Source organism: Salvelinus namaycush, chromosome 33 (genome assembly GCF_016432855.1).
Source record: "Salvelinus namaycush isolate Seneca chromosome 33, SaNama_1.0, whole genome shotgun sequence".
Taxonomy (NCBI): domain Eukaryota; kingdom Metazoa; phylum Chordata; class Actinopteri; order Salmoniformes; family Salmonidae; genus Salvelinus; species Salvelinus namaycush.
The window spans coordinates 32,724,635-32,739,574 of NC_052339.1; the positions used below are offsets into that span (position 1 = coordinate 32,724,635).

Here is a 14,940-nt window from a genome sequence, read left to right on the forward strand (position 1 = left end):
GACACGCACCATAGGACGAGTGCGTGGAGGAGGCACAGGGCTCTGGAGACACACTGGAAGCCTGGTGCGTGGTGTAGGCACTGGTGGAACTGGACTGGGGCGGGAAGGTGGCGCCGGAAATACCGGACCGTGCAGGCGTATTGGCTCCCTTGAGCATTGAGCCTGACCAACCTTACCTGGTTGAATGCTCCCCGTTGCCCGACCAGTGCGAGGAGGTGGACTAACCCGCACCGGGCTATGTAGGCGAACCGGGGACACCATGCGTAAGGCTGGTGCCATGTAAACCGGCCCGAGGAGACGCACTGGTGGCCAGATATGTAGGGCCGGCTTCATGACATCCGGCTCAATACTCAATCTAGCCCTGCCAGTGCAGGGAGGTGGAATAACCCGCACCGGGCTATGCACACGTACAGGAGACACCGTGCGCTCTACTGCGTAACACGGTGTCTGCCCGTACTCTCGCTCTCCACGGTAATTACAGGGAGTAGGCGCAGGTTTCCTACCTGACTTCGCCACTCTCCCTTTAAGCCCCCCCCCCCCAAGAAATTTTTGGGGTTTTCCCACAGGCTTCCTACCGCTTCGTCGTGCTGCCTCCATCCGCCAGTATCCCTCCTCGCACTGCGCCAGAGAATCCCAGGCGGGCTCCGGCACTCTCCCTGGGTTGATCGCCCACCTGTCGATCTCCTCCCACGTAGTGTAGCCCAGATCCTTCTCCTGCCTCCGAGCTAGCTCCTCATATCGCCGCCTCTCTGCTTTCGCTGCCTCCAGCTCAGCTTTAGGGCGGTTATATTCTCCTGGTTCTTCCCGGTCTAAAATTTCCTCCCATGTCCATGAATCCTTGCGCTGCTCCTGTTGCCGCTTTTCGCGCTGCATGATCCCGCGTTGGTGGGGAATTCTGTCACGATCGTCTTTTGGAGAGAGTGAGGACCAACATGCAGCGCGTGGAAAATACATCTTCTTTTTATTTTGAAGAAGGCAAAACGAAACAAAACACTTACAAACTAACAAAACAACAAACGACCGTGAAGCTATAAACGTAGTGCACACACACATGCTACAAACGTTCACCATAGACAATTCCCCACCAACAGCTAAAGCCTATGGTTACCTTAAATATGGCTCCCAATCAGAGACAACAATAACCAGCTGTCTCTAATTGAGACCCAATTCAGGCAACCATAGACTTTCCTAAACACCTACACTCAACCATAGACACAGCTAGACAACTATACTAAACATAAACCCAACTACTCTAAATAAACCCCCTAAACCAGGGGTGTCAAACTCATTCCACGGAGGGCCTAGTGTCTGCAGGTTTTTGGTTTTTCCTTTCAATAAAGCCCTAGACAACCAGGTGTGGGGAGTTCCTAACTAATTAGTGATGTTAATTCATCAATCAAGTACAAGGGAGGAGCGAAAACCCGCAGACACTCGGCCCTCCGTGGAATGAGTTTGACACCTGTGCCCTAAACCTTACAACCACCCTAGACACTACAAAACCCACATAAATTACCCATGTCACACCCTGACCTAACTAAAATAATAAAGAAAACAAAGAATACTAAGGCCAGGGCGTGACATAGCACTACAAAAACATCCTTCTTCAGACACCCACATACAGGTGGAAAAATCCCTGTTAGGGGTATCATCTCTTGCAAGACAAAGGGAGTAATCTATCTCATCACATGTTCATGTGGGAAAGCCAACGTAGGACAAACGCAAAGACAATTAAAACAATGCATAGCTGAACACCGCAGCTCAATCAGGTGTAAGAACACTGACTATCCAGTAGCAGCTCAATCAGGTGTAAGAACACTGACTATCCAGTAGCAGCTCAATCAGGTGTAAGAACACTGACTATCCAGTAGCAGCTCAATCAGGTGTAAGAACACTGACTATCCAATAGCAGCTCAATCAGGTGTAAGAACACTGACTATCCAATAGCAGCTCAATCAGGTGTAAGTACACTGACTATCCAGTAGCAGCTCAATCAGGTGTAAGAACACTGACTATCCAATAGCAGCTCAATCAGGTGTAAGAACACTGACTATCCAATAGCAGCTCACTTTGTTGAAGCTAACCATCCCATCTCCTCCCTCAAATACACACTCATATACACACGCATTGAGCATGTTGGTCTACCAAGGAGAGGAGGTATTTAAAAACATTGACCCCTAGTGTCTTAAAATTGAATTTGGTCTCAGTCCCTTCTAATGAACAATTATTTTTAATAAAGAAGTCTTATAAATGAATATATTCTTTCTACAGTTTATCAGAGTACACCCAATATGTTCCCCCTGTTGATGATGCTTATTATGCATTATGGATGAACCAAAATATTACATGTAACAACATTTAATGATATTGGAAACAATTAAATATATGTGAAATTAAATTAAACAATAATGTATGTTGATGCTAATCTTATGCTAATATTAATGATAACAATAGCCTAATGTATTCAATTTGATGTAAACTATTGTCTTTTAACAGTTTCACTCAATTCATTCTAATTAACCTCATAATTATGACACACCCCTCACTATTGTCATTGGTTGCACTAATTGCACTGTTTGTCTACATAACCTGGTTCAAGCATTCATGACTTTACCCTGAAGAAGGCACAGTGATGCCGAAACGTTGGTGTTTTACCCAATAAATTACTGGGAGTTTATATATATAGAGTGTGCAACTCTCTTTGTTTTTATAGCTTACAGTGTATTCACAGTTAGTCAGCACCTCTACAATAAGTAACTTTCTTTGGGTGTGCTCCAGCTCATGCTTTTTATATGACCTGAACATAACAAATAAAATAAAAACATGTAAATATATTAAAGTATTTTCTTTATAGAGTAATAACTTTTCTGTCCCATCTACAACAAAATACTTAAATACATGTAATTTTGTCCTGGAAACATTTTGTTGAAATACTGTAGAATTCCATTAATTCTTATGGAGGACTGCTTCTTCTGGGGAGTACCATATATAGAGACCGGTGGATTTAAAGTCTCTCATTGGTCGTTACATAGCATCAGCGGTCCAGGGTTTATACACATCACTGATACAGTCTCTCCCAATAATAATAATATGAATTTATATCAATGTAAGGGTGATTTTTCAATTGGTCGGTATGTTGTCAAGGAGTGATGTCATGTGTGTTTGTGAGCAGAGGACCACTAGTTTGAGCCCGGTATGGTGACAGGGACAGTGGTGGAAGCTATACTGTTAACCGCACACTGACGTCGGGTTCACATACTGTACAGTGACATGAAAAGGTATTTCCCCCTTTCTGGTTCTCTATTTTTGCTTCTTTTTTTAACTGAATGTTACCAGATGTTCAACCAAAACCTACTATTAGATAAAGGGAACTTGAGTTTACAAATATTTAAAAAAAATAGTCACAGTTATTTAATTTATTTCATTAACATAGTTATGCAACATCCGATTCCCCTGTGTGAAAAAGGAATTGACCCCTTACTCTAAATAACTGGTTTTGCAACCATTCCAAAACACACAATCAAGACTACATGAAAATTGATAAAAGGCAACAAATTTAAAGTTTTGAAATGTTCTACTAAAAGTTCAGACCTAATCCCAATTGAGATATTGTGGCAGGACTTGAAATGTGCAGTTCATGATTGAAAACCCACAAATGTCGCTGAGTTAAAGCAGTTCTGCATGGGAGAGTGGGCCAAAATTCCTCCACAGCAACGTGAGATACTGATCAACAACTACAGGAAGTGTTTGGTTGGAGTCATTTCAGCTAAAGGAGACACAACCAGTTATTGAGTATAAGGGGGCAATTACTTTTTCACACAGGGGCATTGGGTGTTGCATAACTTTGTTTATGAAATAAATAAAATAAGTATGTCATTGTCTTCTTTTTTTTTCACTCAGGTTCCATTGATCTAATATCAGCTTTTGATTGAATATCTGATAACATTCAGTATCAAAAATACGCAAAATAGTTTTTTCACAGCAGAGTTTAAATCCAGACTATTAAAATACACTAATCAGGAATTAACTGTACACTTTTCAACACAGTTATATAGCACATCCCATAAAATATAATGACTTGTGCTTATTCCTTTATGTCTGATTCATAACTAGTTGTTGTTGTGTGGAAGACTCACCTGACATAAAGAGGACAATGAGAAAAAACATGTTCTCAGGACAAGCCATGTGAGAACTCACACACTACTGATCACCTGAAACAGTACAAACATACACTTACTGGTAGAGTAGCTTAACTCACACAACACATTGCATTGAACCATCTCCATATCAATACACTATGTCCTTCAGTTGTGAAGATAATACATGAACAAACAGCAGTACTTTAGAACATATTGAATCTCATTACTCAGAATTCATTTCCTTTCATGTATTTTGAACATTCAAATTAAGAGAAAATATATTGAAGAAGTCGATACTTGCCTTAGACGGTAACGTAAACTGTCTACAGCAGAGACTGTCACACACATAGTGAGGCCTGACAAACTAAAGTGCTGATATTCATGTGACACATCTCACATCTCAGCAGTGACGTACTTCCTTATAACTGTATGAGAAATGATTTTTAAAGAATACTACAGTATTTATTTAACAGGATGTTGAATAGTCTATGTGCTGGGTGTCAACATCAGTTGTGAAAACATGGTATGCTAATTTAAGTGTTTAGAACATTGTCATTTTCTAATGAACCTTCTACTCCAGAACAATTAGTTTCAGTCACTTGAAACATTGCAGAGGTGGCCTTAGTCATGTTTCACCAGTTTCAAATGAAATGGAGCCCAGCTGCCCACTGACTGATTCTTAACACATTGTGTGGGTCAGCCACTGACTCAACAGCTTTTTGTGGCCTATACATTTCATTACTGCCCGAAATGGACACGTATACACAATATATTTTCATTGTGGGATTATAATATTCATTGCAGTTAATGTAGGTGTGGGGGTGGGGGGTAAATAACCCTTTTATTGGGAAGGGGACCCCTTAACAGCATTTTGTTACAGGCCCCCAAATAATCAAGTCCACCCTTGATACAACGGAAACTTTAAGCAATATAACCATCTCCCTCTCCTCTATCTCCCAGGATTTAAAAAAACATGATGATGATCATGATGATCATGAACCAAAATCCATCCAACTTGCTTCCATCCAACTTGCTTAGTTAAATTTGAGATCAATAAAATATAACCGGTTCTCACATTATCTTTCAACACAAAAAACAGACTTTGTCAGAAACAGAGTGACTGTAATTGTAATTTATGGATTATCACACACTCCTCAATTTCTCCTGCACCCACTTCCTCTTTCATTACGTCACTTCTATCTGCCAAGAAGAGCATGGTGGGCTGGGAGCCACAGGAGAGAGCCATCGACCTGCAGGGCAAGGTGTACTTCTTCGACGGTCATGTCTAGATGGGACACAGCTTTTGTCAAATTGACGTTCTTGATTTGATGTTGTTTTATTTTAGCTAACCCTAGCCCTTTTTCTTACCTTAATCAATTATCCTAACCTGCTACGTTAATTCTCCCAACCTGCTGCACAAGTTCTCCTACATTTGCTAGGAAAAGTTCATTTTGACAAAAAGCTGTATCCCTTCTATTCTAAACCCTGTTCGACCTGCACAAGGCCTTCTGGGAGAAGGAGACCCAGGAGCTGAGGACGTACTTTACCCAGCAGGTGGGTTTTTATTACAGTGCAATTAATGAACAACCTCAAATGCAGCCTCATGTGTGTCTCTTGAACAACACTCAAAATAAAAACAGACACAAAATAGCTCCCAACAATACACACATGAAAAATAGACATGTAATGGGGATATTTAAGATGAGTTAAGTTCAGATTGAGTTTAGAATGATTCATATAATGTTCAGCATATTTATATATTTGACCTTTCTGTAACATGATTTCCAGTGTGCTGTTTGTAACACTTGGGTTGATGGTCACTAGACTCAATGCTGTATGTTACGGATTAAACTCATAACTGTTGATAGTGATTGACGCCAGACTGGAGGTACAAGGACCGAGGACACGCTGATTGTTATTGTATTCTGTGAAATACTGATTCTGTAGTAGTTAACAAAGCCACTGCCTTTGGTTTTGACTTCCTACAAGCCTCTCAGGCTGGTGTTTACAGAACATTTGTTGGTCTGATTAGGATATAAAGGATCTGTCTTCAAGAGGATGTTGTTTACAGAACATTTGTTGGTCTGATTAGGATATAAAGGATCTGTCTCCAAGAGGATGGTGTTTCCAGAACAATTGTTGGTCTGATTAGGATATAAAGGGTCTGTCTTCAAGAGGCCAATCAGACATTGTCTCTGCTTCTATACTGGATGTTGTCTCCCTGTTGCAACTTGTATTAAACCTGATTGATTCATGATTGACCTTATCAACGACTTCTCTTCTCTTTTGTTCACAGAGGCACAAATATCACCCCCCCAGGACATGCTAACCTCTTACCTAGGCAATGACAGAGGAAGTTAGCATTTGGGGGGGGGGGGGGTGATATATGATATTTCTCACTCATAATGTTTCACAATTCAGGACCATAATCATGGTAGAATCCACAATAATGAATTTAGAAATATATTCTATTCTTAATTACAATAAAAGTTACTGCAAAATAACACAATACATTATTTACCATTCATTGGGCACAAAATAATCTGAAACACAAACAGAATAGTCACAAGCCTGATGTAGCCATTGCTATGAATATTGGACCAAATACTAAACCTTTTTGCACTTTAATACACATATAAGTGAATTTGTCCCAATACTGTTGGTCCCCTAAATGGGGGGACAATGTACAAAAGGTGCTGTAATATCTAACCGGTTCACCCGATATGGATGAAAATACCCTGAAATGAAAGTTGATAGTCTGCACTTTAACCTCAAAGTCGTTGTATCATTTCAAATCCAAAGTGATGGAGTACAGAGATGAAAAAGTTAAATAAATGACACTGTCCCAATACTTTTGGAGCTCACTGTACACACGGCATACTGCGATACTTAATACTTAACATCAAATCAAATCAAATCAAATGTTATTTTTTCACATGTGCTGAATACAACAGGTGTAGACATTACCGTGAAATGCTTACTTTCAAGCCCTTAACCAACAATGCTGTTTCTAGAAAAATACGAGTTAATAAGAATATTTACAAAAAAAAACAATTAATTTTTTTATTTCACCTTTATTTAACCAGGTAGGCAAGTTGAGAACACGTTCTCATTTACAATTGCGACCTGCCCAAGATAAAGCAAAGCAGTTCGACACATACAACAACACAGAGTTACACATGGAGTAAAACAAACATACAGTCAATAATACAGTAGAAAAATAAGTCTTTATACAATGTGAGCAAGTGAGGTGAGATAAGGGAGGTGAAGGCAAAAAAAAGGCCATGGTGGCGAAGTAAATACAATATAGCAAGTAAAACACTTGAATGGTTGATTTGCAGTGGAAGAATGTGCAAAGTAGAGATAGAAATAATGGGGTGCAAAGGAGCAAAAATAAATAAATAAATACAGTAGGGAAGGAGGTAGTTGTTTGGGCTAAATTATAGATGGGCTATGTACAGGTGCAGTAATCTATGAGCTGCTCTGACAGCTGGTACTTAAAGCTAGTGAGGGAGATAAGTGTTTCCAGTTTCAGAGATTTTTGTAGTTCGTTCCAGTCATTGGCAGTAGAGAACTGGAAGGAGAGGCGGCCAAAGAGATATACCTGCTGGAGCGCGTGCTACAGGTGGGTGCTGCTATGGTGACCAGCGAGCTGAGATAAGGGGGGACTTTACCTAGCAGGGTCTTGTAGATGACCTGGAGCCAGTGGGTTTGGCGACGAGTATGAAGCGAGGGCCAGCCAACGAGAGTGTACAGGTCGCAGTGGTGGGTAGTATATCGGGCTTTGGTGACAAAACGGATGGCACTGTGATAGACTGCATCCAATTTATTGAGTAGGGTATTGGAGGCTATTTTGTAAATGACATCACCGAAGTCGAGGATTGGTAGGATGGTCAGTTTTACAATGGTATGTTTGGCAGAATGAGTGAAGGATGCTTTGTTGCGGAATAGGAAGCCAATTCAAGATTTAACTTTGGATTGGAGATGTTTGATGTGAGTCTGGAAGGAGAGTTTACAGTCTAACCAGACACCTAGGTATTTGTAGTTGTCCACATATTCTAAGTCAGAGCCGTCCAGAGTAGTGATGTTGAACAGGTGGGCAGGTGCAGGCAGCGATCGGTTGAAGAGCATGCATTTAGTTTTACTTGTATTTAAGAGCAATTGGAGGCCACGGAAGGAGAGTTGTATGGCATTGAAGCTCGCCTGGAGGGTTGTTAACACAGTGTCTAAAGAAGGGCCAGAAGTATACAGAATGGTGTCGTCTGCGTAGAGGTGGTTCAGAGACTCACCAGCAGCAAGAGCGACATCATTGATGTATACAGAGAAGAGAGTCGGTCCAAGAATTGAACCCTGTGGCACCCCCATAGAGACTGCCAGAGGACCGGACAACAGACCCTCCGATTTGACACACTGAACTCTATCAGAGAAGTAGTTAGTGAACCAGGCGAGGCAATCATTTGAGAAACCAAGGGTGTCGAGTCTGCCGATGAGGATGTGGTGATTGACAGAGTCGAAAGCCTTGGCCAGGTCAATGAATACGGCTGCACAGTATTGTTTCTTAGCGATGGCGGTTAAGATATCGTTTAGGACCTTGAGCGTGGCTAAGGTGCACCCATGACCAGCTCTGAAAGCAAATTGCATAGCGGAGAAGGTATGGTGGGATTCGAAATGGTCGGTAATGTTTGTTGACTTGGCTTTCGAAGACCTTAGAAAGGCAGGGTAGGATAGATATAGGTCTGTAGCAGTTTGGGTCAAGAGTGTCCCCCCCTTTGAAGAGGGGGATGACCGCAGCTGCTTTCCAATCTTTGGGAATCTCAGACGACACGAAAGAGAGGTTGAACAGGCTAGTAATAGGGGTGGGAACAATTTCAGCAGAATTTTTTTGAAAGAAAGGGTCCAGATTATCTAGCCCGGCTGATTTGTAGGGGTCCAGATTTTGCAGCTCTTTCAGAACATCAGCTGACTGGATTTGGGAGAAGGAGAAATGGGGAAGGCTTGGGCGAGTAGCTGTGGGGGGGTGCAGTGCTGTTGACCGGGGTAGGGGTAGCCAGGTGGAAAGCATGGCCAGCCGTAGAAAAATGCTTATTGAAACTCTCAATTATAGTGGATTTGTCGGTGGTGACAGTGTTTCCTATCTTCAGTGCAGTGGGCAGCTGGGAGGAGATGTTCTTATTCTCCATGGACTTTACAGTGTCCCATAACTTTTTTGAGTTTGTGTTGCAGGAAGCAAATTTCTGCTTGAACAAAAGTATACAAATTAAAGAGCAACATCTAAATAACAATAACGTGGCTATAAACAGGGGTACCTGTACCGAGTCAATGTGCGGGGGTACAGGTTAGTCTAGGTAATTGAGGTAATATGTACATGTAGGTCGGGGTAAAATGACCATGCGTAGATAATAAACAACAGAATAAAAAAAGGGGGTGGGGGGGTCAATGCAAATAGTCCGGCTAGCCAATTGATCAGCTATTCAGCAGTCTTATGGCGGTAGAAGCTGTTTAGAAGCCTTTTGGTGTTCTCCTGAGTGGCACAGTGGTCTAAGGCACTGCATCACAGTGCTAGCTGTGCTATTGGTTCAAGTCCAGGCTCTGTCGCACCTGGTCGTGACTGGGAGACCGATTGGGCGGCGCACAATTGGCCCAGCATCGTCCGGGTTAGAGGAGGGTTTGGCCGGCAGGGATGTCCTTGTCACATCGCGCTCTAGCAACTCCTGTGGCGGGCCAAACTGGGTATACTTGAATTAGTTAGTAAAGATATAAAATAGTTGAAGGCAAGCCTAGAGATGAGTGATGAAAAAGCTGCGGCATTGGAGAAGGAAACACACGCGCTAAAAGGGACGGTCAATAAGATTGAAACCGAAATGAATGAAATTAAAAAGGAGAACACTGTTCTGAAGGAATGCTTACTGGACATACAAACTAGATCCATGAGAGAGAATTTGGTACTTACAGGTATCCAAGAGAAAGAAGGAGAGGTTCCTGAATCTGTAGTTAGAGAGTTCCTTTTTGCAGCGCTTCAGATTCCACGCGAAGTTATCGATAAGATCCAACTTGAACGTGTACACCGCCTCGGACAGAGAGGGCAGAGGTACGAACGCCCAATCGTTGCCAAATTTGCTTCATTTAAAGATAAAATAATGGTTAAAAGCCTGGGTAAAAGACTTGCTGGGACCAAAATTGGCATGAATGATCAGTTTCCGAAAGAAATTGCAGAACGGCGCAAAGTTCTGTATCCAATTTTCAAAGAAAATAGATTAAAAGCGAAACGAGTAGCTCTCGTCGTTGATAAACTATATATTGATAACCAGTTGTTCAGAGACACAAAGACATGGTTATTTTAAAAATTACAAAGTTCTCATAGATGAGGAAAATAAACACAATTCAAGCCCGGTTATTGATTGTAACAATACAATACAAAATATAGCTTTTCTATAAATCTTCACATATAACTAATTGAACACAAGCACTATTTCTACATAGTGAAGATAAAAACTAAGTAAACAGAAGGCACAGTATGTGTGGATGGTGTGGTGTGTGATTATTTTTATTTGTTATGTTTGGAAAGTTGAGTGAGTGAGTAATGAAATAGTTGCATATCCCAGAGCCAGTGTATTGCTGTGGGCCGGGTATGAGAGGGCTTTCAATGTTGTTCAGATGATGGATATACTTTTATAATGAATTATACGTCTTATTTATTTATTGTCCTATCATGGGGAACTACATTTTTAAAATAAATTATATCTAATTATTTATTATCCTATTTTAATGGTACGGTCCATGGCCCTATACCCTAGACACCCACATGAATGGCCCAGATACTAAGGAGAAGTCCCTAACTGTTTTATGTGCATGCTGTAAGCGGTCTGTATGCAGCCAAAATGAGGTCAGGGACCAACAGCAGCACTACCCCCTCAAGATTCTGAGCCTGCTTGGCAGGGTTGGTCCTGCAAAGCCAAAGCCCCCTAAAGGGAGAGCATAATAAACAAGGAAATTCTCAAAGCTGCTAATGAGAACCTTGACGACCTTGTACCTAGCCGGTGGGGATTCCGGTGGGGTGCCCCCACCCAGGCAGTGGCAGTGCTGGCAACACTAGCTGCAGTAACCCATGGGGAGGGGGTCACACTCGGACATTCAGAGAGGGGGTATATTATTGTGGCCCTGGTGGCACGAAATCAAGTCGGACTGCATGGAGATGCTTGGGAACATGGTCAAAACGGATGACCGTATTGTGGGTGTTTCAGGAAGAAGGTGTACATTTGACCTCCATCATCTAGGATGTGACAATGGTAAATAAATCTCTACATTTATGCTCATTTTTTGCGCGGTCTTGCAGGCCTTCTCATGCAGCTGCAACTGCAAGTACATTTGTAAATCATGACCCATCTTGAGTTGGGCTCTGGGATGGTGCAATTGTTGAGAGGGTGAGCTTATGGTTGTGTGGGGGTAAGGGCTGAATGTGTGTGGGTGTATGTGTGTATCCCACAACTGTTGCGAAGGAAGAAGTAAAAGATGTTAGGGACTATAGAGGATGATTCACAGCAATATGTAATAAAAATCGAGGTGAGGGCGATGGAAATGCATTTGGCAATGGATCAGCTTCGGTTCGGTGGATGGCGCTGTGTGCACTTTTCGAAGGATGGATCCCAGTCGGTCCGGGGCTGTGTGATGCGGGGGGTCGGGGGTGGTCTGCCGGGCATTGGGATGACAACCCAACTCGAGATGGGGGCTTTTGGCGGGTGGAATAGTGGGGACCAATTGGAGGTTTGCTTAGTGGAGATGCAAATGTCATGGTACAACTATATAGACACTCAATCATTGTTACTTTTTAATAGGAAGTTTACAAACATATATTTTGATAAAAATAATTGAAAGGTGTGTCTCATTATGGTAAGTGGTGAAATAAGTATAGCCAGTTACAATTGTAATGGCTTAGCAGATAATAAGAAAAGACGATCAGTATTTACCTGGCTAAAAGAGAAGGATTATAATATCTACTGTTTACAGGAAACCCATTTGACAGTTTTAGATGAAGTTTTGTGGAAAAAGAACTGGGGGGGCGAAATATATTTCTCCCATGGGCAAAGAAATTCAAAAGGGGTGATGGTTTTAATTAATAATAACTTTGATCCAAATGTGCAACTTGTCCAAACAGATCCTCAAGGTAGATGGATTATTTTAAATATGTTATTGGACAATAAACATATATGGCTTATTAACCTATACGGTCCGAATAATGATGATCCAAGCTTCTTTGACAATATATATAAGAATGTATCAACTCTACAAGCAACACTAGACTCTATTATTATAGTGGGAGATTTTAATACGGTCTTAAATACCTCTATGGACCGGAAAGGAAATCACACTACAAACTATCACCCTCAGACACTTAAGGAAATCAGGAATGTCATGGATATATTGGAATTAGTGGATATATGGAGACTTAAATACCCTGACCTAGTGAGATATACATGGCGGAGGCTTAATCAAGCTAGTCGCCTTGACTACTTTCTTATATCATTCTCTCTGGCACCAAAAGTTAAAAAGTGTTTGATAGGGGACAGAATGCGGTCGGACCATCACATAATTGGCAAATATATTACTCTTACAGAATTTCCACGTGGGCGAGGATATTGGAAATTTAATCAAAGCCTACTAGATGATAAATTGTTTAGAACTAGGACAGAAGAATTTATAACTGACTTTTTTTAGACATAACATAGGTACAGCAGATCCCCATATTGTATGGGACACTTTTAAGTGTGCCTTTAGAGGCCATGCAATTCAGTACTCATCTATAAAACAAAAGCAATTTAGATCAAAATAGTCCATATTAACAAAGGAAATTGAAGGACTAACAGTACAGTTAGATAACAATAAAAACGGTACCATAGAGGCACAGAATAAGTTAGAGGAAAAACAAAAATAAATGGAGGAACTTATTCAAGAAAGATCCAGTGTAATATATTTTAAAAATAAAGCGAACTGGATGGAATATGGGGAAAAATGCACCAAATTCTTTTTCAATCTTCAATATAGAAATGCTACCAAAAAAAACGTATTAAAACTTGTTACAAATGATGGAGTCACGCATGATTCACCAAATGATATTTTGAAAGAGGAAGTAAAGTACTTTAAGAATATGTTTTCGTTTCAGGCTCCTCCATCTCCACTAACTGAAACTAATTGTATGGATTTTTTCCCTAATAATAATGTAAAATTAACATCTGTACAGAAAGACTCATGTGAAGGCCTAATTACAGAGGAGGAACTACTTGATGCAATTGGGGCCTTTAAGGACGGGAAAACTCCAGGACTGGATGGCATACCAGTGGAAGTATACAAACATTTTTTTGATATACTCAAAGGACCATTATTAGCTTGTTTTAACCACTCCTATATAAATGATAGATTATCAGACACGCAACAAGAAGGTGTGATATCATTATTACTGAAACAGGACCCAAGTGGTATATATAAAGATCCAGTCCATTTAAAAAATGAAGACCTCTTACACTTCAGTGTTGTGATGCAAAAATCCTAGCAAAATGCTTGGCGCATAGAATAAAAAAAGTTTTGTCAGATATTATTCATCCTAATCAGACAGGTTTTTTACATGGACGATACATTGGAGATAATATAAGGCAAGTACTGGAAACAATAGAACACTATGAAATATCGGGGACACCAGGCCTGGTTTTCATAGCTGATTTTGAAAAGGCTTTTGATAAAGTACGACTGGAGTTTATATATAAATGCCTAGAATATTTCAATTTTGGGGAATCTCTTATAAAATGGGTAAAAATTATGTATAGTAACCCTAGGTGTAAAATAGTAAATAATGGCTACATCTCAGAAAGTTTTAAACTATCTAGAGGAGTAAAACAAGGTTGTCCACTATCGGCATATCTATTTATTATTGCCATCGAAATGTTAGCTGTTAAAATTAGATCAAACATTAATATTAAGGGATTAGAAATCCAGGGCCTAAAAACTAAGGTGTCATTGTACGCTGATGATTCATGTTTTCTTTTAAAACCACAACTAGAATCTCTCCACGGCCTCTTAGAGGATCTAGATACATTTGCTATCCTCTCTGGATTGAAACCAAATTATGATAAATGTACCATATTACGTATTGGATCACTAAAAAATACACATTTTACATTGCCATGTAGTTTACCAATTAAATGGTCTGACGGAGATGTGGACATACTCGGTATACAAATCCCAAAAGAAAGAAATGATCTCACTCCAATAAATTTTTATAGAAAGTTAGCAAAAATAGATAAGATCTTGCTACCATGGAAAGGAAAATACCTGTCTATTTGTGGGAAAATCACCCTGATTAACTCTTTAATCATATCACAGTTTACCTATTTGCTTATGGTTTTACCTACACCTAGTGACCTGCTTTTTAAATTATATGAACAAAAAATATTCAATTTTATTTGGAACGGCAAGCCAGATAAAATTAAAAGGGCCTATTTATATAACGAATATGAATTCGGAGGGCAGAAATTATTAAATATTAAAGCATTAGACCTCTCACTAAAGGCATCAGTCATACAAAAGTTATACTTAAATCCAAACTGGTTCTCTAGTATATTGGTACAAATGTCTCATCCTATGTTCAAGAAGGGCCTTTTTCCCTTTATTCAGATTACACCTGCTCACTTTCGGTTGCTTGAAAAGGAAATAATCTCCAAAATATCTTTATTTTTTAAACAAGCCTTAGAAAGTTGGTTGCAATTTCAGTTTAATCCACCTGAAAGGACGGAACAAATAGTACAACAAATCTTGT

General features: G+C 40.4%; 1 protein-coding gene across 1 annotated transcript in view; it reads left to right on the forward strand.

Moving 5' to 3' along the window:
* Window positions 1–5,350: 5,350 nt before the first annotated feature.
* Window positions 5,351–14,940, forward strand: part of LOC120027917 (transient receptor potential cation channel subfamily A member 1-like) — a 165,541-nt gene continuing 155,951 nt past the window's right edge. The window contains exons 1-2 of the mRNA XM_038973011.1: window positions 5,351–5,419; window positions 5,640–5,690. Coding sequence (XP_038828939.1) covers window positions 5,351–5,419; window positions 5,640–5,690 — 120 coding nt within the window. The remainder of the gene's footprint in view (window positions 5,420–5,639; window positions 5,691–14,940) is intronic.